Below are 22331 nucleotides of genomic sequence, written 5' to 3' on the forward strand. Positions count from 1 at the left end.
GTTGGTTTATAACCAATCAACAAAGCTTGCAGGGTTAAACTACATTGGGTCCACTACTTACACAATGGTTCAGTTCCGGGGGTCTGAACACAGAGGCAAAATCGCACGGTCAGGAACCCCCCAACCTCCGCCCCGCCCCCCCGCAAGGCGGAGACCTGCTTCCTAGGGTCTGGGAAGGTCATGGGAGGGTCCTGAGTGCAAGTAGGGTCCCTTCCTCACACCTCCTTCCCAGAGGCTGGTAAGGAAGGTGCGACCATGCTTACTGGGCTTTGGGGAGGTGGTTCAAGGGCTCTGGGATACTGGTAAGAGAGGAAGATATAGCTGGGTGTGCTGGTGGGGAAATAAATAAATGAAAGATCAGAGAATGGTGGGTTTCCATGGCTCTCATTTATTTATTTATTCCCGCCTGCGCAATGTTGTAGTCACATTAAGTAATGTGTGCACAAGTTGCAAGCTTATTTTACAAGAAAACCAAGTCTTCAATTTGAAATTGAAACGCCTAGTATTTTTGTGAACTTAAGTAGCAGCAATTGAAAAAGGTAAAGCTATGTTCAAGATCCAACCTGCATACTGGACCAAAACCAAACAAGTCAGAGATATAAGTGGCTGACCTATGACTAATCCTTAATCATGAGAAACTGAACACCACGTGACTTGATCCAAAACAGTGTTACTCATTTCAACAGAACAGGAAGCTGAGAGAATTCCTACCGGCACTGAGTATTTGCTGCCCATTTTGCCCATGATATCTGATTTTTGTTGGAGGTGCACTGTGGCCCATTCGGAATCTCAGCAACCTACCACTTCCTCCAGGGCCATCAAAGATCCATACCTATTCAACAAGTAAACAAACGCAAGAAAACAACGTGTTAAAGGAAAGCAAGACTTGAAAATAAGCTTGAAGCAAAATAAATGCACAGTAATAAACCAATAAACTAGTAATATTCAGAAGCTCTGTATGTGGCCACACTCATGTTTCATTCAAGGACATACTAAACCTTCTCCATTATTTTTGCAAAAATTTCCACTTTGGGAAAAAAAGACACTTCATGCTTCAGAATACCTGATTTTAGCAAAGAAGTATTTCCTTTTTCATAATCATTTTTTATTGTTTTTTCTATACATACATCGGCAAGAATCGGAAAGAAACATTTCAATACAAAAAAGATTGAATAAAAAGTATAGAAATTCCAAGATGTGTCTTGTCATTTTTTAAATAAACTAAGAATTGTTACAATTTATCAACTTCGTTTTTAACTTGTTTATTTCAGTTCCCTTTCCCTTTCAGTAATTATTTTTGTTCTGCTCCTCTTGTGGTCGACTTCCACCTCTCTCTCTTTCAGACTTGTTCTTCCATTTATTCAGTTTTGCGCTCTCTAAAGTTATACCCGTCACAGATTGTCTTACAAATTAAACATGGGTTTTTGACTTAGGTTACTTTAAACTGTTGTATTTTGTAATGTTGACCTACAGGCGTTTCATATCTTACCATGCTCCTTCAAATACTCTAAAAATTTATTCCATTCCTTTTGGAACTTTTGCTCCTTTTGGTCCCTTAGGAAGTATTTCCTAATGCAAGTACTTGGATCCTAATCTTTGTGTTTTTTATAAGAACAGGGAACAATGCACACTACCGTAAGTGATTTTTAAATTTTTATCCAAGAGCACAAATGTGCCTTTTCTTGTCAAAAGAAAACTTGTAAAAAGACTGTTCTAGATTGGGGACAGGAAGGGAAGGAGGAAGTGATTTAAGGGTACATGATTGCTCATTCAAATCCTCAACCAGACTAGTGAGAGTTATAGCTTTCCATTGAAAGTTAGCAGAACTGTGCAGATTGCCTGCTGTTTCTCAACAAATGAAACCTAATTATGCAACAACAAACATAAGAGGGCATCTTACGGACACACCATAAAATAAACTTGATGCTCTACCCAGAATAGTTTTCCACAACTACAAACACAGTATTTTTGTTCCCAAGAACAAAAAGGAGTAGTATACATTGTGTTTCTAGGTGCATGAATTAAGTAATTAAGTATTCTATGTATATGTTTAAATCTACGTTTGGTTCTTGCTCCTATTTATTTAATAATTATTCGCTTAGATTCATACTGTTATGCTATTTATTTAGATGTTTTGCTTATGCTGGTCTATGACCGTAATAAAATAAAGTACTTGACTAGGTGCATGAATCATCTTGGGATCATCAGAAGGGGCTGGGAAAATGACTTTGGAAACGGAATATTAATTTAGTTAAAGCCACAGAACTTACCCTTATTGCATTGTCCGAACCATTGGTAATAAGAAGTGGTTCCCCTTGGACAAACGACATACCAGAAATTGCTGTAGAATGGGCATCTCTCAGCTGGCCCTGAAGTTTATTTTCTTCTAGATCCCACAACCCAATATGCCCAACAGGACTTCCAGCAGCCATAACTGGGTGCCCATCTGATCACATGCAGAAAATAAACAAAACATAAATACAGATACCTTAAGTAAAACAAATAAGGCTGAAGAGTATACAACTGGGAAAGAAAGCCAACTAACATTAAAATAGATTGGGAGAGGGTGAATGATTAAATCACTCACACCACACTTTTCCTGTTCAGACATAACAATAAACTATCATTTGATTAGACCAGAAAAATTTCCATTAAAACTGTGCATGCAAGGGGAGAATAGAATGTTCAAAATCATCTGTGATCTTCAAGCCATCGATTGGAGGACTGTCTGAATGCAACTACAGCAAGACCAATTACCTGTACATGTCAGTCCTGGCCTCATGATAGCTTGCCACAGTTGACAAGTAGCTTATACTTAAATTTGTATTTCAACTTAAGGCTTTAACTCATGTCTGAGGTTTCTAATAAGTGCTGAAGTGTACCTGTACGGAATGATATGGCTGTTATGGGACCCCAGTCTTGTTGGAATTTCATCAGCGTTTCATCAAATTTTATATTGTGCACTATGATGTGACCAGACACAAGACCTACTGCAATGACATCCACTGCTGGGGCCTGCAAAGAAAGTTATACAATTAAACAACAGCAACTTTTTATATTTTGCAACAGAGCATAAACGACTTATTAAGAATGTGTGGTGAGATTCCATTAGAAACTTTTCCTGGGCACACCTGAATGAAATCACCAAGTTCTGAGAAAGCACACAAGTTCATTCTCATTAGGCTTTTGTTACTTTCTAGACAAGAATGAACTTGCTGCATCAAGGCCATGCTTTTCCAATTTCAAAGCTTGTTTACTGTCATGCATTTTTATTATTGCATACTGAATAGAATGAGATGCATGTAATCACTATTCCATGGCATATTTCCCAGTCATCTTCCAATATTTCCAAAATGGAAGGAGCCTCTGGAGAGTTCAGACTATGTGAGATGCTAACTCCAAGATGTTTCCTGTTTCCTTCAACCTCCACAGAAGCAGCAAGAGAGGCTATCAGAGACTTCGGGTGATACAGTAGGTTTGGTAAGCTTTCATCAAAATGTTGTCATTGTGGAGGAAGTGCAAACAAATTAGTTCTACACATTTTTACACCTACTTACATCTTTATTTGGAGCGTGTTTCACCATCTGACGCCAGGGCAAAAGAAGCTGCGGAAGCTGTAGACCAATATACTCTAACAATACTCTCTTTAGCAAACTTTCACTTGGACTCAATGGTGCTCTGTGCACATACTCTGCACTAGTTTGGAGCGTGGGTGGGAGGAAGAGATTTAATTTGACTCCCCCTCCCAACTACAGCCCACCACTCCAGAGGGTCTTTCAGAGGTCTTGGTCCATGAGCATAAGTTTGCTTGTTTCATATTATTCAACCCTCTACCTCTAACCCAACACACTCTTTGATTATAACAGGCCACAGAACTTACTGTATTAACACCGAGGTCCAGTTTTCAACACCTTGCAAGCCTTTCTGACAGGCTTGTGCAAACCTTATGGTCTTCCATATCAAATATATGAATGCACAGCAAGGGAACATACATTCAGGGCCACACCACTCACAGTACAGATAACATTTTAATTACAACTCTTCCACCTAAGATTGGACGTTTGGATGAAATCAAATTTTGGATGCATATATTTAGCACTGACCTCACTGGGGCTTACTTCCAAACAAGGATTACAGCCTTGGGTAAAACCTGCTAGTATATAATTTGGGACACTGACACAATTCTAATTATGTTCAAATATAAGTGTTTAGAAGCAGAGCACAAGTAATGAGCTCCATACAGGTTGAATTCTTAAAAAAAAACACCCAGCTACAATACATGGTCCCAAGATTACTACATTTTAATAATATGAGATTTGTGGACCATGGTTTAACAGTCTAAACCAGGAATCCCCAAACTTCGGCCCTCCAGATGTTTTGGACTACAATTCCCATCATCCCTGACCACTGGTCCTGTTAGCTAGGGATCATGGGAGTTGTAGGCCAAAACATCTGGAGGGCCACAGGTTGGGGATGCCTGGTCTAAACCCAAACATACTGCATTAATTTTTTAAAAAAATCCATTAAATGGAACAGAACTTACTTCTACATAAGGGTGTGTAGACTGAAGCCTGCATGCGATCTTCCATTTCTATTCTAGTGTTAATTTTTAGCATAGACTTTTTGAATGAATTTCAGATCGGCAAGAGCTAGGTTCATTTATTTAAAGAAAAATCCCCTACATATATTTTTGCAAACGCCACTAGCAATATAATACAGCCCATGTATACAGTGTTTTCAAGAGTACTGACATGTACATTGACTTTGCTTACTAAAGTCTGTCATTCAGAATCCTGCAAAAGTAGTAGTAGATCTGCTAATATGAACTAGAAATTAAGGGACAGACTTAGCATTGTGGGCTATACCCATTTGATCTAGCAAAGAACATTAATAAAGCAATCTGAAATTAACTATCAAGGAACAGTATGTAATTGCCGCTGGGTTGAAACCAGAGATAAGCCTGCAGAAGGTAATTGGAGCTGCCACTCACAGAAGGTGTTTTCACTTGATTTTCCATCACCCTCCCCCTCGGTCCAAACGATTTAGCAGGGTTCCCCAAACCTTTTTAGAAGGGCAGACTGGCAGGAAGAGGAGGTGCCAGGAAGCTCATTTTTTTGCTCACCACCTTCTGCAGACTGATCTCTGGATCAAACCCTCTATACCAGGCATGTCAAACCTGTGGCCCTCCAGATGTTTTGGACTTCAATTCCCATCTTCCCCAACCACTGGTCCTGCTAGCTAGGGATCATGGGAGTTGTAGGCCAAAACATCTGGAGGGCCACAGGTTTGACATGCCTGCTCTATACATTCACACACTTACCTGTTGAAGGACTGTTACTCCTGCTCCCCAGCCGGGAAATGTATATAAAAGTTTGCTGGGGGGGGGGGGAGAAAGAGGTTAGTGAATTTTAATGCAACGAAACAAAACTACATCAGAATGGATGTTAAACACAAAGCCAGCATTTGGGGTGCTTTTTTTTTGAGGGGGGAATACTACTAGCATTGTCTTAGGCCCCAAGAACTAAGACCAGGAGGAAAGTCCACTCATGCAAAGTGCTTCTGCCCAATTTTAGCCAATTCCCACTTCCCCAGGACCCCTCTGTCCTCATAGCATTCCCTTCGGGAGAGCTCCTTTTTGGTAGAGACCCAGGAGCCTACATTGGGAAACTTGGGACAGGACAGCTACAGCGGTTCAATCTTCTCACAGTTGTCAGGGCCATTGTCTCTATGCAGAGACACCCCAAAGACAATACTTGTCAATGTCACCAATATGTGCACAGTGCAAGTCTCATTTAAATAAAACTAAACAAGGAAAATAGTGCTCGTGGCTTTGGCCTGTATTTTTAGATCAAAACTATGTAACCCTTCTACTGTTTTAGAAACATAAACAAAATTCATGCTCACTTCAAATATTCTCAATTATTTCCTAAGTAATTTGAACAGGCTCGTTGCTAAACAAGCCCTTCAGTATAGCTTTAGTTTGAGAACCATTAGCATGTGATTGTTTCACTTATGGCCATATTTACATTTTAGTCTGTTAGAATCAAACAACATTGGAAAATTGTCCAATCCACCAGCGCTCTGCATTAATTCCACATTTTATGGGAGGAAATGACTGATAAGCAGGCTAAGTAGTTTGTAATATGGGTCAGGAAGGAGGGGGAGGGGAAGAGAGAGATGTTCTTACTTGGATTTTACATTCCACAACTGTAGATTTCCTTGTTCACTACCAAGAAGAATTTTATTCAAATAGGTACTTGGGTGCATAATTGCAGAAACAGCAAACACTGTCTTATCAAAATTCATCTGCAAGTATTCTTCTGCAAGACAAAGCAGAGCATTAGCTGCCATATATGCTACAAATATGTTTAATGTTTTTAGTTCTCTGAATAGTTATTACTTTAAAAAGGGTCAAATATTACCTTCTGACTGTACATCCCAAATAATGAGAATGTTATCACGATCAACAGAAATCAAATGATCCCCAAACGGCAGTACAAGGCGAACATCTGCTCTGTGACCTTTGTAAGTGTGAACCACCTGCAATTCAAAGTATCTTAGTTATTTCCTTAGAGGTATGAAATCATATCTGGACATTAAGTGCCTTCAGCATTATTTAGCACAGGTATAGGAAACCTGTGGCCTTCCAGATGTTATTACTTCAATTCTGATCAGTTCCAGCCAGCATGGTCAATAGTGAGGGATGAAAGGAGAGGCACAGGTTCCCTGACATTAATTAGGTGGAAAGGCAGAATACAAGCATAACATACAGCCCAAACTAGATTCAACATAGCTGCCAAGTTATCCCCTTTTTTAAAGGGAAATTCCCTTATGCTGAATAGGCTTCCTCGCGAGAAAAGGGAAAACTTGGCAGCTATGAGATTCAAGAGTCATAATATGACCCATACAACATCCCAGCTGTACCAGTTTCAGAATTGATATTTTAAACAATTCCAAATGTAAGCCAGATATTGACTGTAACATCATACTAAGCTCCAGCCACCTCTGATATGCAGGGGCAAATCACCCATACATTAATAATACAGCACCCATATCCTGAATATAAATGTATACACAAAAGCAAGTTCTATAGAATTATGTGTACTTCAGCTACTCCCAGGTTTGTGGATATAGGTTTGCAGCCTAAATACTTTCAAGATCAGACACAAATTGCTATATCTTGCTTAATAATTATACAAACCTCTTTGTTCCGTGCAAAAGCATGGAGAAGACTGCCGTAAGATGCAAAGACCAACATTCTGTCGGCTGCCAAACAGGTAATGTCCTGTGGCAAAGCATTGCCTAAAAGATAAGGGGAACAAAAAGAGCAAGCTCTATCAGTTTTAAAGTACACGCAGCAAAGAAGACACATTGTGATGTATTGAGAATTTCCCTCAACACTGCAGTATAGTGAATATCAATTGCTACTGGAAATGCACACCAAAAATGTTGACCCATGCTTAGAACCAGAACACACAACTTACTGTGTGCTCCATCAGTAAGAATGGCCAGAAGGCACATTCATTTGAATGCTCTAAGATAAGCAGGACTTAAAACACAAAATTTACTCGGACACAAGTTCCTCCAGCGCATGGTGGAAGGGCAACAAATTGTTACTTTTTAATTTATTGTTATTACTCCCAAGTAGTCAGTTAAGAGATTTTTCTGCCTCAGGTGTCCAATTAAACTTGGGTACAAAACACTCCATTTTGTAGTGGATTTTACAACTTTTAGCACGATTTTTGTACATAAACAGTATTCACCGTAACTTAAAATTTGTAAAGAAATATATAAAACTTAACCACATATTAAATGCACTACATAGAACAATATACTTACTAACAGCAACCAAGCCTAGTTTCTTCACCTGCAATAAAAGCATAATATTTTTTAGAAAAATAGTTCAGTATTACAATTATTAGACAAGCTATAAACGTTTCTGGAGAAAGAGACTAATGTGCATGGAAGATGGGCATAGTTATTCATGAAATAACTGCTGTAGTTAGAAAAGTTATAATAGTAATGGAACTGGCCTCTTGTTAAGTCTGTGGAAAAACACCCATTTACTTTAATGAAATTCAGCCGCACTCTTTCAGATTTACACGCACCATGATATGAAAACATTTTATGTTACACAACAGCTGCAGTCCCATTCATTTTGGAAAGGATGTGAAAATGAAGATTATCTTGAGTGATATAGAATAAATTATTTTGTATAGCTGCAAGTCAAATGTTATGCAACAGCACAAGCTCCACTCCTTTTGCAAAGAATGTGAAAATGAGGATTATATTGAGTAGCACAACAGAAGACATCCAAGTCATGTTTCTCTCTTCCTTTCTCAGTGATGGCTTTATGTTCTCACTCCCACTCCTTCCCTCTTCATTTAGAAATTACAGCCAAATTGGAAGTTCATCAAGTTGCTATGAATGAATTAATCTTTATTTGTGTCAGCCATCGCGGCTATAGCAATAAAAGAACAGTGTGATATACAAACAGCAGAAATAAAAGTCCATTATATAAAATACACATTACGGTCCTGAATCAACAGTCAAAGAGTGGACCTTATTTTGATTGCCCCAGCTAAAAACCTTGCAACCTTTGCTGTCATCTGCTCATGAGAAAAGAGCAGAGAAAAGTGCCAAGAGAAAAGACACTGTGGCAGTGGTTGGGCGACCCAGAATTAACAATAAAAGAGGGGTGATAATCTCTTACTCAAGTCTTTATAAAAAGTGCAAGTCAAAAGGCACTGCGCCACTGATTCGGTACTGCCATCTCCACAGGGACATAAGCAGTACATTCAATCTTGCGAGGGTAAAAGCATGTCTATATTTTGCTAGGTTATGCAGATAGGGTGCCAGAGAGTCGAAATGGGAATGTGGGAAATTGTCATACCATGGGCAAAATTTCCTTACTGTGGCCAAGTTGTTCTTGACGCTCAATATCATTTGGGGCACTGACAGCTTAGACTGTTTGTTTTACTAAAACCCAAGGTGAGTAGCTGTTGTGGTGATAAACCACAAGAGTGAAGTTTTTGATAGACAATTTTAGACCAGGCACTCTTGTGACAATCTTTCAGCACTAGGGATATTAGACCGGGGGGGGGGGGGAATTTGAGTTTAGGCAAAGCCAAAAGTTAAGTGTCCTATGCCAGATCCATAATTCTACTGATGGAAGATTAGCCTCTAGGCGCAATGATGCATTTGGAACACAGGGTGGTACAGAAAAAGTTTGCCTTAAGAACTTTTGATTGGACAGCTTCCGTAGAACCAAGGTAAGTGCCAGTCCAAATGTGAGCCCCATATAATAACTGTGCTAGGGGTTTAGCTTGGAACACTTCGAGGACTAAGGGAATATGTTTGCCACCTTTTGTGTGTCAGAATTTTGGTGCTTTGAGACGCTCTTTCTTTGTACATTTCAGGTTGCTAATGAAGAATGGCATGAGGAAACAGCCTTTCACTGTGGTTTGTCCTTTGTATCGGATATTAAAGAGATATGCAGCATCCAAACATGGAGGTTCCATGTAATCATAACCACTTTCACACTTCTCTCCTTTATGATTTTGTCTAACCTTCCATAAAGTTGTTTGCTGAGTGAACTACTACAAGTAGAACAAAATCCTTTCACACCTGAAGCAGGCAAAATGCACTGGGTGTGCACCCCACTGAATCACGAAGCTCATTGGGTGACCTTAGGTCACATGCAGCTGCTTAGTGTAGCCTACCTTACAGGGCAGTCATAAAGGTAAAATGGGGAGGGGGAAGAACTATGGGAAGCCACCTCGAGCTTCTTAAGAGGAAAGGTAGGATGCAAATGTAAAAATGAATAACTGTTTCCTTTACAAATCTCCCTCATTCAAGGCTTTGCTTGGAAGTTTCCAATTCTCTTATGAAGCCACCTAGAATAAGGACTGCCACATTTAGTGGCTGTGAACCCCATAAGGTAAATAGGCATTGGGTGACAAAGAAACTCTCCTCAATTTTTAAGCTTCCTGTATAGCCGAACTCAGTTGTTTGGCTCTAAACCAGTGTTTCCCAACCTTTTTTTTGGCCATTCCCCACCTAACCATCTCTAAAACCCATTTCATTGGGTGACCAAGAAACTCTCGTTTTTTAAGCTTCTGTATAGCTGAACTCAGTTGTCTGGCTCTAAACCAGTGTTTCCCAACCTTTTTTTCTTTTTTGCCATGCCCCACCTAACCATCTATAAAACCCATTTCATTGGGTGACCAAGAAACTCTCGTTTTTTAAGCTTCTGTATAGCTGAACTAAAGTTGCCTGGCTCTAAACCAGTGTTTCCCAACCTTTTTTTTTTTTTGGCCATGCCCCATCTAAGCATCTCTAAAACCCTGATGCGCACATTACACCCAGTGACATACATTACCAGTATAATTCTTATTGTTCAAAAAGTGAGCTCCTATTCACGTGAAGCCTAAAAGGCCACCATTAACTGTTAATAACTCTTTCTCGAATTGCCCCCCCCCAGCCCTTAAAAATCAAATCCCCCCCCCTCTGTGGGGCGTGTGCCCCACTTTGGGAACCACGGGCGGTCTAAACAAACAAACAACAACCTGCAACTCTTCCAGCCTCTCGACGAATGGGGTGGGCTGGGGTGGGGGTTTAAGGAAAGCATGTTCAATTCATGCCCCTCGACCCCGCCCCCCTCTCCCCACACTTAAGGCTGCTTTCTGCACGCAGCAAGCAGGTTTAAACACGAAAGGTACACCCCGTGGCCGGGGGTGCCAAGTCCCGGCAGTGCGGGGGATGAGGTCGGACTCACGTTGTAAGTGTGGAAGCTCTTCCCCACCGCGGTGACCAGGTAGAACTCCCGGTGGCGGCGGTGGAAGCGCACCACGTGCGCCAAGTGGTTGGAGAAGAGGCCGAGCGCGCGGAAGCCCGCGAACAGAGCGCTGCCCTCCACGCGGGTGCTGCCCTCCGACGACATCGCCTTCCTTCGCGGGGGACGACGACCACCGACACGCGATCACCAACCGCCCCGACCACGTTCCCTGCTGCGCGTGCTCTGCGCGGACAAACCAGGCGTCCTCCGTGGCTTCCGGCCGGGTGTGCGTTCGCAAAAGTGGCTCGGCTTGGTATCATATGCGCTTGACACTTTAGTTCCCACCGGTCCCCTCTTCGCGCCACCACGGAGCACCACATTCTGTTTGGGTACCGATGGCTTTGCCAATAAAGAACAGGAAAAAGAAGAAGTCATTTACGTATAAGCTAAACAAGCTATAGCGTAGGGCCCCACTCCCTCGGGGGCACCAAAAATGTACATTTCCAAAATATAAGATAAAAAACAAATAAAACCTACATGCAGTAACAGTGTTTTATGTTATGTAGGCTCCTATGATGTACATATTTTGTTATGTGCAAATGGCTTTAGATACCTGTTACAGGTCCATAAATTACCATATAGCATATATTCAACACAAAAAACCAGCGAGCGACAATTTGTTGCTGACAAATGACAGCTGGACATATAAAGGGCCCCATTACCTTGAGTAGTTTAGGGTCTCATCAAACCTTAATCTGGCCCTGAAAATGACCATTCAGTCTTTCCACTGAGTTTTATCTGTCTTTCATTAGAATAATCATAGCTGCCAAGTTATCCCCTTTTTAAGGGATTTTCCCTTATGCTGAATAGGCTTCCTCGCGAGAAAAGGGAAAACTTGGCAGCTATGGAATAATGCAGCCCATTGATTACTGAGTCAATATGTACTTATGAGCATAGAATAGGTTTTATGCCATTTTAAACTGCTGTGACTTTTCCTCTAAGAAACTTGGGGGTTGTAATATTGTGGGGGAGCTTGCCATTGATTGATTGATTTTGAATTTATATACTGCCCTATTTACCCAGAGGTCTCAGGTTCATAGAAACGATCATGGCAATTCCTTTTGTTGTCGACCTCATACCCTCTGATGAAAATAGGGACACCCCAACATTTCTCTGATGAAAATAGGGATGCCCTATTCTGCACTCTCCCAACATTTCTCTGATGAAAATAGGGACATCCTAAGGATAAAGTGGGATATACTGGGATCAAATCAGAAACCGGGACGGCTTCTGTATATCCAGGAGTTTACCTGGAAAATAGGGACATTTGGAGGGCCTGTGGGGAACTCTCGCCAGCCTCCACCTCAAACAAAGGACCAGTTTGGTGAAAACAGGCCCTAAGGGTCCACACTGCCCTATGAATGCCATCTTTACCAATTCCCCGTTGTCTGTTATAAGGCACACAATTTAGTTGGATACAATGCACTAGCTACAATCTAGGGCAATCTGCAACCAGATGGTGTATGGATTTAGTCACATGCCAGTGGAGCTGTCTGGCATTCTGTTTTGTTCAGGATTCCCGCCACTCCTTTGCTTCCCACCTCCAGTTTTCCATACCACCACCACCACCCCAACAGTCAAGGGAGCATTCAGTGGACACTGAACTTACTCAGTCCTTACTGGATTGTTTGCAGTTTTCCCTGTCCTTTTCTGTATTTTCACAAGTTTCGGTGTCTCCCACCTTAGATGTTGCCATTTTGGCTACATAAGCAATGGCATTCACAGCCTGAACATCAGAAATATAGGGAAAGATTATTATGATGGGTCATAAAAACTGCAAAATGTCTCTACGCTGGGGGATAGGAGTGCATATTCTCCAAATTCTCATATATGTGCGTACCAACACAGGGATCAATCAGTCAGTCAATCCTGGATACCCAATATAGTTCAGAAACTACAGCTAGTGCAGAATTCAGAGGCTAGATTATTGAATGGGGCCAGAAAGTGTGGATATATAGCATCAACTCTGGTCTGACTGCATATGCTATCTATTAGGCTCAATTCAAAGTACAGTGGTACCTTGGTTCTCAAATTTAATCCGTTCCGGAAGTCCATTCCAAAAGCAAAGCGTTCCAAAACCAAGGCACACTTTCCCATAGAAAGGAATGCAAAACGGATTAATCCGTTCCAGACTTTTAAAAACAACCCCTAAAACAGCAATTTAACATGAATTTTACTATCCAACGGGACCATTGATCCATAAAATGAAAGCAATAATCAATGTACTGTACTATAAAAAAAATATGACAGTGTTGCAGATGATAAAAATTAAAAATTCTTTTTTTCTTACCGGTACCTGCACTGATGATAGTCATTGTTTGGATTGGGTGTGTGTGGATTTTATCCATTTCCGCAGTCACACAATCAATCAAGCAGTAGCTGAACTGAGCTCCACACAGTCAAAAAAACAAATTAACTGAAAAAGCCTCAAAAACAAAAACGCAAAACAAATAGCAAAGACAAAAGCGCCAAACTTAATCCATTCCGGAAGTCCGTTTGACTTCTGAAATGTTCAAAAACCAAGGCGCCGCTTCTGATTGGTCCAGGCGCCCCGGAATTGTTAGCTGACAGCCGCATTGGACGTTTGGCTTCTGAAAAGCCTTTGAAAACCAGAACACTTACTTCCGGGTTTTCACCGTTTGAGAACCAAGGTGTTTGAGAACCCAGGCATTTGAGAACTAAGGTACCACTCTACTGGTTTAAAGCCCTACATGGCTCAGGACCGAATCTCCCCATATGAACCAATCTGCATCCTGTGGGCTTCACTAGAGGTCTTTCTCCACGTGCCCCTCTTTAAATGAGTTGTGGAGGGTGGCCATAAATACAGTAGGGCTTTTATCTCGTGCTTACCCCATATGTGGAACGATCTCTGTGGAAAGATGTGCCCGGCACCATCATTGTCAGTCTTTGATCTTGGAATCTTTTTGTTCACTGAGACTTTGGTAATTAATGTTCATCTTTTAATGGGGTGAGTAGGACTTATCCTTAATAAATTGTTGGATGAACATTTTATTCATTTTGCATTGTTCATTGTTTTACATTTTTTAATTTTTTAAAATGGCTTTTATTTATTGCATTTTATCTTGTTAAATTGTTTTGAGACGTTGTATAAAGAAACTGACAAATGTAACAACAACAACAACAACAACGGCAAAAAAAAAAGAATAGTTGAGTTGGACGGGATACCAAGGGTCATCTAGTCTAACCCCCTTCAATGCAGGAATAACAGTTAATAATAGTAATAATTTGATCACATGCACCAAGTCATGTAGCATGGAGAATACTACTACTAAGCTCAGTGCTGGATTTAGGCATCTAAGCAGAAGCTCTATTCAAAGCACACTGTTTCCATAGCTGCCAAGTTATCCCTTTTTTTAAGGGAAATTCCCTTATGCTGAATAGGCTTCCTCGTGAGAAAAGGGACAACTTGGCAGCTATGACTGTTTTGTGCTGATGTCCACTGTTTGATCATAAAGACTAACCTGTAAATTTGTTTATTTGTTTTGCCTTCAGTGGGAAGAAGCTGGTTTTAAAAAGGTAACTACAGGCAAAGTGCATTTGCTTATGCCCTGACACAAATTGCACAAGATTGTTCACAACTCAATGTACTGTACATTGCAAAACATTCCATCAAAGCATTTTTATTTATAAAAATATAGACCTTTGACTCATACAGAAAACATACAAGCAGTGTACAGTACAGCAAATATAAAACCACAAACATGAGGTAAATCTAAAAGCAAAAAACAAAATCATAAGGAGCTGGACACTCACATAAAAGTTATCCCACTAAATTGGTTGTTCTTACAATAAGTTATCAAAAGACATCTAAAAATGGGTAACAACAGTGCTTGGAAAATTTCTATTGGCAGGGCATTCCAGCTGTGGTAAATGCTCAATTTCTCATAGATATCATTTGGACCTCATTCACACATGGGTAAAGGTAACAGCATTGCTCCAGTTACAGGTAGGTAGCCGTGTTGGTCTGAGTCGAAGCAAAATAAAAAAATTCCTTCAGTAGCACCTTTGCTGAATTGGAACTCATTACCAAGCCTAAAACCATGGAGCCACCTGGGATGAACAAAGACATTGGAATCTTATCTCATTATGCATGATCAAGCTTTCTTTAGCGCCTCAGCCCTTACTTTTTCCCCGCACGACCAATTGCAGTCATCAGCAGTCGTTAACAGCCATCTACAGGTTTACCACTCCCATCAGCCCATCACCCATTCCAACCCCCCCACCCCACCCTCTGTATATACATAAGGGTCTGACTTCTGTTTCAAGTGTATCTGAAGAAGTGTGCATGCACACGAAAGCTCATACCAAAATAAAAACTTAGTTGGTCTTTAAGGTGCTACTGAAGGAATTTTAGCATTGCTCCAGTAGATCTCAGCAATCAAGCTGGAATGTAATGGCTCAGGTACCCTGAACTCACATTGTTAAGGGCTTTGCACATTGATACAAGGACCTTGAACCTAGCCATTAATTTATTGTTTGAGGTATTACTATAAAATAATTAACACCATCAAATGTAAGCCTTGTAAAATGTATGCTGTCTATAAAAACAACAACTCAGTTTGAAATGTTCACAAAGAATAAATTAACAGCATTTAAAAAAATAAACCTTTATAATGCATAAAGTCTGAAAGCTTGCATAGTAGTGATCCGTTCACTCAAGGTGATGTATTGACATTTCTAATCCGCATATAGGCGTTCCACATTTCCTCAAGTTCCTTGGATGTGTGATTCCCACATTTCTTTTTTCTCTGGCGGATACACTTTGGGGAGTTCTGAAATCTGACTTCAACATTCTGAGATCCATTGTTCTGTTGGGCAATAAATCATACAGTATTAATTTCTCATTTTTAATGACAAATGTAATTCTTCGAAAATCTCAGCCACTTTGGTTCACACTCAGTTCTTAGTGAGCAAGTAGAACTGGATCCAGGGAGTGCTAATTTCTTTTTCATTCAGTAATGATTGATGGTATACTGGAATTACAGGATTGCTCTATCAGTTTCTCTTTGAACCTTAATTGATATTATCCCTCTGTCGGTTTATTGTTAATTGAATAAAACATTGAGTAAGCAGCACATTCTTCTCTCCCTGGATATAAAATTATATATATCAACTTTGTCACAGTTTCTATGTTACAAACTTTTTCTACTAATGGCTATTCAACTATGGTTTGTACTATTCTTTCTGGTGGCTAATATACAGTACAGTATACAGAAAAAAAAAAGACATCTCAAGTCCTTTACACTTCAATGTACATTCACTGAACAAAGAAGAGGGGAAATGAAGTGAAGGAGATTGCTGTCAAGTTTGTACATGACTTTTCCACCAAGATGAACACAATGACCCTTGGGGCACCTTAAAAGGTAAAGGTACCCCTGACCATTAAATCCAGTCGCAGACGACTCTGGGGTTGCGACGCTCATCTCACTTTACTGGCCTAGGGAGCTGACGTTTGTCCGCAGACAGCTTCTGGGTCATGTGGCCAGCATGACTAAGCCGCTTCTGGCGAACCAGAGCAGCGCACAGAAACACCGTTTACCTTCCCGCCAGAGTAGTACCTATTTATCTACTTGCACTTGACATGCTTTCGAACAGCTAGGTGGGCAGGAGGTGGGACCGAGCAACGGGAGCTCACCCCATTGCGGGGATTCGAACTGCCAACCTTCCGATCAGCAAGCCCTAGGCTCTGTGGTTTAGATCACAGCACCACCCGCGTCCCTGTGGCACTTTAAAGACTACCAGTTTTATTATGGCCTAAGTTTTCATAATCATTATTCATTAATAAAAAAATTCACACTTCATCAGATACACACGAAAGCTCATACCAAAATAAAAACTTAGTTGGTATTTAAGGTGCTACTGAAGGAATTTTTTGATTTTGTTTCGACTCAGACCAACACGGCTACCTACCTGTAATTATTCATTAATTTATATCACATTGCCAAAATAGGCTTCTAAGCATTTACAAGGCAATGTGCTCAGGTGTTCATCAGATGCAAAGAATGTTACCCTGGTTTGCAAACAGCAGTACTGTAGTTAGCAAGGTGGAATTGTTCACCTGGCTTTCCATTGGTGAGCAACACTGCCAATTACCAAGAGGGAGAAGGCAGCCAGGAGCTCAGCATGGTTTGGGCGCAGCAGTGAAGCCAATCCAAGGTTCCCTCCACACAACCACACTACATTAAGCTGCTTGCTTCCTCCTTCTCAGTAACCAGCTGTGATGCTCAACATTAGGAAGCCACTTGAGCAACACAGCTGGGGAGGAAGCAGTGTTTGTGTAGCATGTTGGCACCAATGAAGGTTCTGGAAGTAAAATTTACATTACTAGAGAGAATGTTGTCAGCCAGGACTTTCAAGGTAGCTTTCTCTGGAATGCTACAGGATTTAGAAAGGCGCAGTAGCATAGTATCAATACACGGATGAAACAGTGGTGTTGAGTCTAGAGGGCACTGAGTTCAGCAATCTAGAAATTCCAAAAGGGGCTTCTCGACTTAATTGTTGTGGGTGGTGGTGATAATTTAGTACTGGGAGCATGCTATCATCCAGCTAACCAAATGTTCAGGGGAGATTATGAGAGGAAGAATGAAACCAAGGAAGCATCCAAAAGAGGAAATGTAGGAATGGATGATTTCACATAGACTGGGTACATGTGTGTGCTAATCACCACAAAGAGGTAAAATGTCTACATACCCACAGTGCTGTGCCCTAGAACTGACTAGCAAGCTGTAAGTGCTTTTGAAACTGATTGGGAACAATGAGCAGATTGCTATCAAACTCAGTCGGATATGTAAATGGACCATTGTCCCCCAAATCCAACACAGTCACTTTTGACTTTAAAAGCGGAAACTTTCCCCGAAACAAGGGGATTTGTAAAACCTACTTATCTAATGGGTAAATAAAACCATAAGCTATTCACTCACAATGATGTGAGTGAATAGGTGCCAACACCCAGGTTGCTTGATCACCCACAAAATTTCCCATGTGAAGGGGCCAGGCAGCCACAAATTTTGGTGCCAGCCAGGGCCATGCACACTGCATGGCACCCACGGATGCAGGACCAAGCTGGCACTCCTGTGTGAGTGTATCAAAAGCATACATACACTTGCATTTTTAAAAAGAGCAATCTAAGAATTAGCAATTGATCAAAGCAAAAATTATAGAACACCAAGCACACTAGATTTAAAAAAGTGGTCTGTGCTGTTGCGTGATTGTCCCTGGAAGGGTTTAACGCTCCTCCACCGCAGTGTATTTGCCCAAGGCAATAGCCGGATCATGCATGAGCAAACGTGCGTTAGCATATTTCTGTGTACTTTATTTCCACGATTGGCATCAGTTCCGCCAGGGCTCGGCCCTAACGCCTGTAAGCATCTTTGAAAAGCGAGAGGTTCTTTTTTTCTCCCTCACCACAACTATTCCCTTTCCATCTGGGATTAGGAAGCAGGACTCCTAGATCACACACCGTCACTTCCACGCAAGCCTTGCGCCCCCGCACCTCTCGGGTTAGAACTTAAGCTCCAGCCAAAGCCCGGTCCGGTGCCAAGTGCCGTCTAGCAGGGGAAAACTGCGAAGAAACCCAGCGCTAAGGAGCGCAAACTGCAGCCCCGCACACCTGCTTGCCCCAAGCGGGGTGTGTGTGTGTCTGTCTGTCTGTCTGTCTCTCTCTCTCTCTCTCTCTCTCTGTGTGTGTGTGTGTCCCGTCCCCCGTTCTTACCTCGGAGTAGCCGTCGCAGTTTCCCTCCAGGAGCGCAACAGTGCCGTTCCAGAGAACTAGGTGCTGCTTGGCGACGCACGATTTCGTAAAGTTGTGGATGCAAGCCAGCATTGCTCCCCGGGGCTTCCGGCGGCAAGAGAGAAAGCAAAAGGGAGAAAACTTGGCACGTTAGTGACGCAACGCCTTGTCTGAAGAAGGGAAACGGCTCGTAGCTGCGAGCCAGCACCGCCTCCCGTCCGCGCCCTGGGTGCAGATCCCGCAAACAATTGCAGAGAGAGAGAGAGGGGTCCTTCCCCGGCGCGCATTGGAAGAGACGGCGTCGAGGGCGCGTCATTCTGCAGGTGCAGGAAGAGGTCGGCGGTTTCCGGGAAAGGAGGGGATGCTTAGGGAATGCGGAGAAATTGTAGACCATTTCCCCCCGTTTCTGAAGCTCGCATTTACTGCTCAGGTATTATTCCTGTTCTTAGGGGACCATCGAGGTGCGAAGCTAATCAGGATACTTAAAGATAATGGCTTGGTTTACCTAACTGGAATCACAAAGGATGGAGCACGTGTTTTTCCTGCAGAGGATTCCAGGTGCAGCTGCCCGTCAGTATGAGGACGATATGGAACCAGACGGACCAGTGAAGAAGGCTAGACTTTCATAAGGCTATGCTTTTACCTTCGTGAAAGGAAAACGCCATGCTGCTGAACTCTGGAATTTCCCTGTTTCTGTATCTTCTGCTCTATCTCATTGAGAGTGCAAGGAGGGAAGATCTCTCTGATTCATTATAAATCTCATGCTTTTAAGATTATTTTGAGATTATTATTTTTTTTAAAAAAATGTTTGATGGGGACTTTAATACTGAACCAGATAGATCAGGTCTGGCACTTGCTGCAACCCTTCAGACTTTTCACTCAACGAATATAAATACTTTCAACATAAAAAAATTCCTTCCAGTAGCACCTTTCGTGTGCATACCAATAACAAATTTAGTCTCTAAGGTGCTACCGGAAGGAATTTTTTAATTTTGTTTCGACTACGGCAGACCAACACGGCTACCTACCTGTAACTTTCAACATCTATTGTGCCTTGAGGCATAGTTGGAAGGAGAAGAAAGCAACAAATACTGTATGTGTGTGGAGTCTCTAGGGTTAGCAGTGTCATCTTCCACTTTGCCATCATGCCCTCCAGGTTGCCATAAAACACAATACGGTATTAGATTTGCAAGCTAAACATAGAGAACTACTCACCTGCAGCTCTGGGCAGCAATTATTAATGTGACTGGGCTGGAGAGAAACAATAGACCAAATTTGGCATTTGGAACAGCCTTAAAGTAGACTTTAAAAAGAGATGATTTTGCATGCACATTATAAAAGTTTACAGACACATAACTTCACCCTAAAATACGAAACTTTCCTGGCAATCTAAGTCATAGGGAGCCTTCTAATATCTTTTAGCTCAAAATTATTAATAATTAATTAAATGATAAGATGTAATCAGAATCAATTTATTAATAGTTATCACTTCTATTAAATTGTGAATACAATGCACATGCCCTTCTTCTCCAGAAACAATTCCCTGCTTCCCCCCCCCCATTCAAATGCTTTCTCAGAACAGTAGGTTCCATTGGATATTACACAAACACACACACATTGCAAAATGCTCACATTACAACATTGCACCCATAGAATGTCCACTATAAATTTGATCCAATTTTTGAGGGGGTAGGAGAGAAAAAGGTACAAAAGAAAACAAACCTTTATTTTATTGTTGTCTCCCTTCAAGATAATCTGAATATCTATCTGAAAGAAATTAGAGGTGAGTTGTTGTTTTTTTTAAAAAATGCTTACTGAACAGGTTAGAAAATGTAAGAAATTCAACATACTACAACTGAATGCTTTAGTTCCTCAAATTCCATACTTGTTAATTAGGGAATAAGTCCCTTGGGTACTGATGAGACTTATTTCCAAGTAATTATATATGTAAGATTGAGCTGTTAGGCTGCAATCCTGTGCTCAATTCATATGACTTACTTCTAAGTAAACATACGTAAGCTCAAACTACATTTCCGGGTTAGGGAGTGAGGGATCTGTTTTCAGCCATCCAAAATTTTCTGTGTCCCTACAAAAATAAACTTACTACATTTGAGCATTATAGTTTCACAGTGCAGATCTATATAAACAAGTCTAATCAAAAGTAAACCAGTTATCTTAGGTAAGTGAGTGTAGGATTGCAGCCTAATTTATTAAGAATTGATCAATACAGTTTCACTTCATAATAGGAAATCCTATTCCGGTCTGTTTGAGAGTAGAGGTGTAGTTCTGTTCTTCTGAAAATACAACCTGAAGTTCAGAACTCTACAATCTTTAATATGTTTCTGCCTTTTGATTTACAATTACATAGCTTGCCTAACACTAGATATTCTACCATCAAACTCCCCCCGCTCTCTCTCACACACACTATACAATCAAATGCATTTTAGTGCAATGCTATACAATACCTGGAGCAGACTCCGGTAGTTTCTGATGATATCCATGTGGTTACATCTGGTAAAATTGTAAGCTCCAATGATGTAGGAAGACAAATGTGCAAAGGCAGTGCATTGAAAAAAGAAAATAACCTTGGAAGAGCCTGTAAGGAAGTTGCAAAACATTAAAAGCTGTATCATGATGCTCTTTCGGCAGGTAAATTGAACTAAAATATCAGGCACTAAAAGCTTATTAGAGAGGGATGGAGGGATGAATGAATTGGTGCTCTGAGGGCTAGGGCTAAAGCACTAGAAAAGCAAGTCCATATATTTACCCATGATGTTCCTAGAGAACAGGCTTTTGCTTCCGAGTTCCTTGCCTTGGTGTCTCCCTATATATTTACCTTTTTGCCAAAGTTGTTTCCCCATTCCAAGGAGGTCAGATTGAGAGGATTACCTGTCTGTAAATAAGAAAGACAGACATTCCCATTACAAATTTCCAAAGAAGGAGATGGGGGTGGGGGGAACCCTATGAAAAACACTCCCAACCTAGGAATCTTATCAAACATTTAGATCAGACTATTTTAAAAAATATTCCCTCAGGATCTAAGCATATATTGCTGAATTACATCACTAACTTAAAAAAAAAAGCTAGGCATCCTTACACCATAATGAAACCTACATAAATTAGAGTAAAACTGCACACAAACAAGCCTGTCATTTGCATCAACTATTACTCATTTTGGATTTTCCTGTTGAAAGTGGGTTCAAAGTTCACTTTGCCACTGAATCAATCATTTTACTACATTCTTGTGTGATCACTTAGCACGTGGTTTCTAACATTTTCCTATGTGCTTCTTTAAAATGTACCTTAATGTTCTTCAAAATATTGCATCCAGCTTTGCATGTGTCTATTAGTGGTCAATATACCATATCTTTCTTAAGAAATTAACTAGAAACCAGGAAGGCAAACAAGTAGAGCAGTATTACAGAATAATTACAAAAAGATAAAATTATCTACAAAAAGTGTCAACTAAGAACATTTATTACACTTCCATGCAAATTGTGCATGTTTTTATCACAAAACAAACTCCTGCAAACAGTAGCACAACCCTGCACTACCTAATCAGTTATTTACCTATTTATTCCAGTTAGCCGTATCTATCAATAGGTTGTTGTTGTTGTTTAGTCATTTAGTCGTGTCCGATTCTTCGTCACCCCATGGACCAGAGCATGCCAGTATTGGAGCCTCAGCTTCAGGATCTGTCCTTCCAGTGAGCACTCAGGGCTGATTTCCTTAAGAATGGATAGG

General features: G+C 41.0%; 1 protein-coding gene, 1 long non-coding RNA gene and 1 pseudogene across 3 annotated transcripts in view; 1 reads left to right on the forward strand and 2 right to left on the reverse strand.

Annotated features, from left to right (window-relative positions):
* WDR36 (WD repeat domain 36) overlaps positions 1–11062 on the reverse strand; it is a 34942-nt gene extending 23880 nt beyond the window's left edge. Inside the window, exons 1-9 of the mRNA XM_035100018.3 lie at positions 10778–11062; positions 7840–7867; positions 7202–7302; positions 6423–6540; positions 6188–6320; positions 5321–5375; positions 2883–3015; positions 2271–2446; positions 712–832 (exon numbers count right to left, since the gene is read on the reverse strand). Of these exons, the coding sequence (XP_034955909.3) occupies positions 712–832; positions 2271–2446; positions 2883–3015; positions 5321–5375; positions 6188–6320; positions 6423–6540; positions 7202–7302; positions 7840–7867; positions 10778–10942 (1030 nt within the window). The 5' untranslated portion in view covers positions 10943–11062. The remainder of the gene's footprint in view (positions 1–711; positions 833–2270; positions 2447–2882; positions 3016–5320; positions 5376–6187; positions 6321–6422; positions 6541–7201; positions 7303–7839; positions 7868–10777) is intronic.
* A 3133-nt stretch (positions 11063–14195) lies between these two features.
* On the reverse strand, positions 14196–21479 carry LOC148684393 (uncharacterized; annotated as a pseudogene). Its single transcript, XR_015946103.1, has 4 exons — positions 21009–21479; positions 19803–19833; positions 18570–18692; positions 14196–15666 (listed from the first exon to the last, which is right to left on the reverse strand). The product of XR_015946103.1 is annotated as an uncharacterized LOC148684393 (transcript).
* Positions 18575–19363, forward strand: LOC148684394 (uncharacterized). Its single transcript, XR_015946104.1, has 2 exons — positions 18575–18922; positions 19037–19363. It is a non-coding gene; the product is annotated as an uncharacterized LOC148684394 (long non-coding RNA).
* Positions 21480–22331: the final 852 nt, after the last annotated feature.

The sequence above is a fragment of the Zootoca vivipara genome, chromosome 10, assembly GCF_965207765.1.
Source record: "Zootoca vivipara chromosome 10, rZooViv2.hap1.1, whole genome shotgun sequence".
Classification (NCBI taxonomy): Eukaryota; Metazoa; Chordata; class Lepidosauria; order Squamata; family Lacertidae; genus Zootoca; species Zootoca vivipara.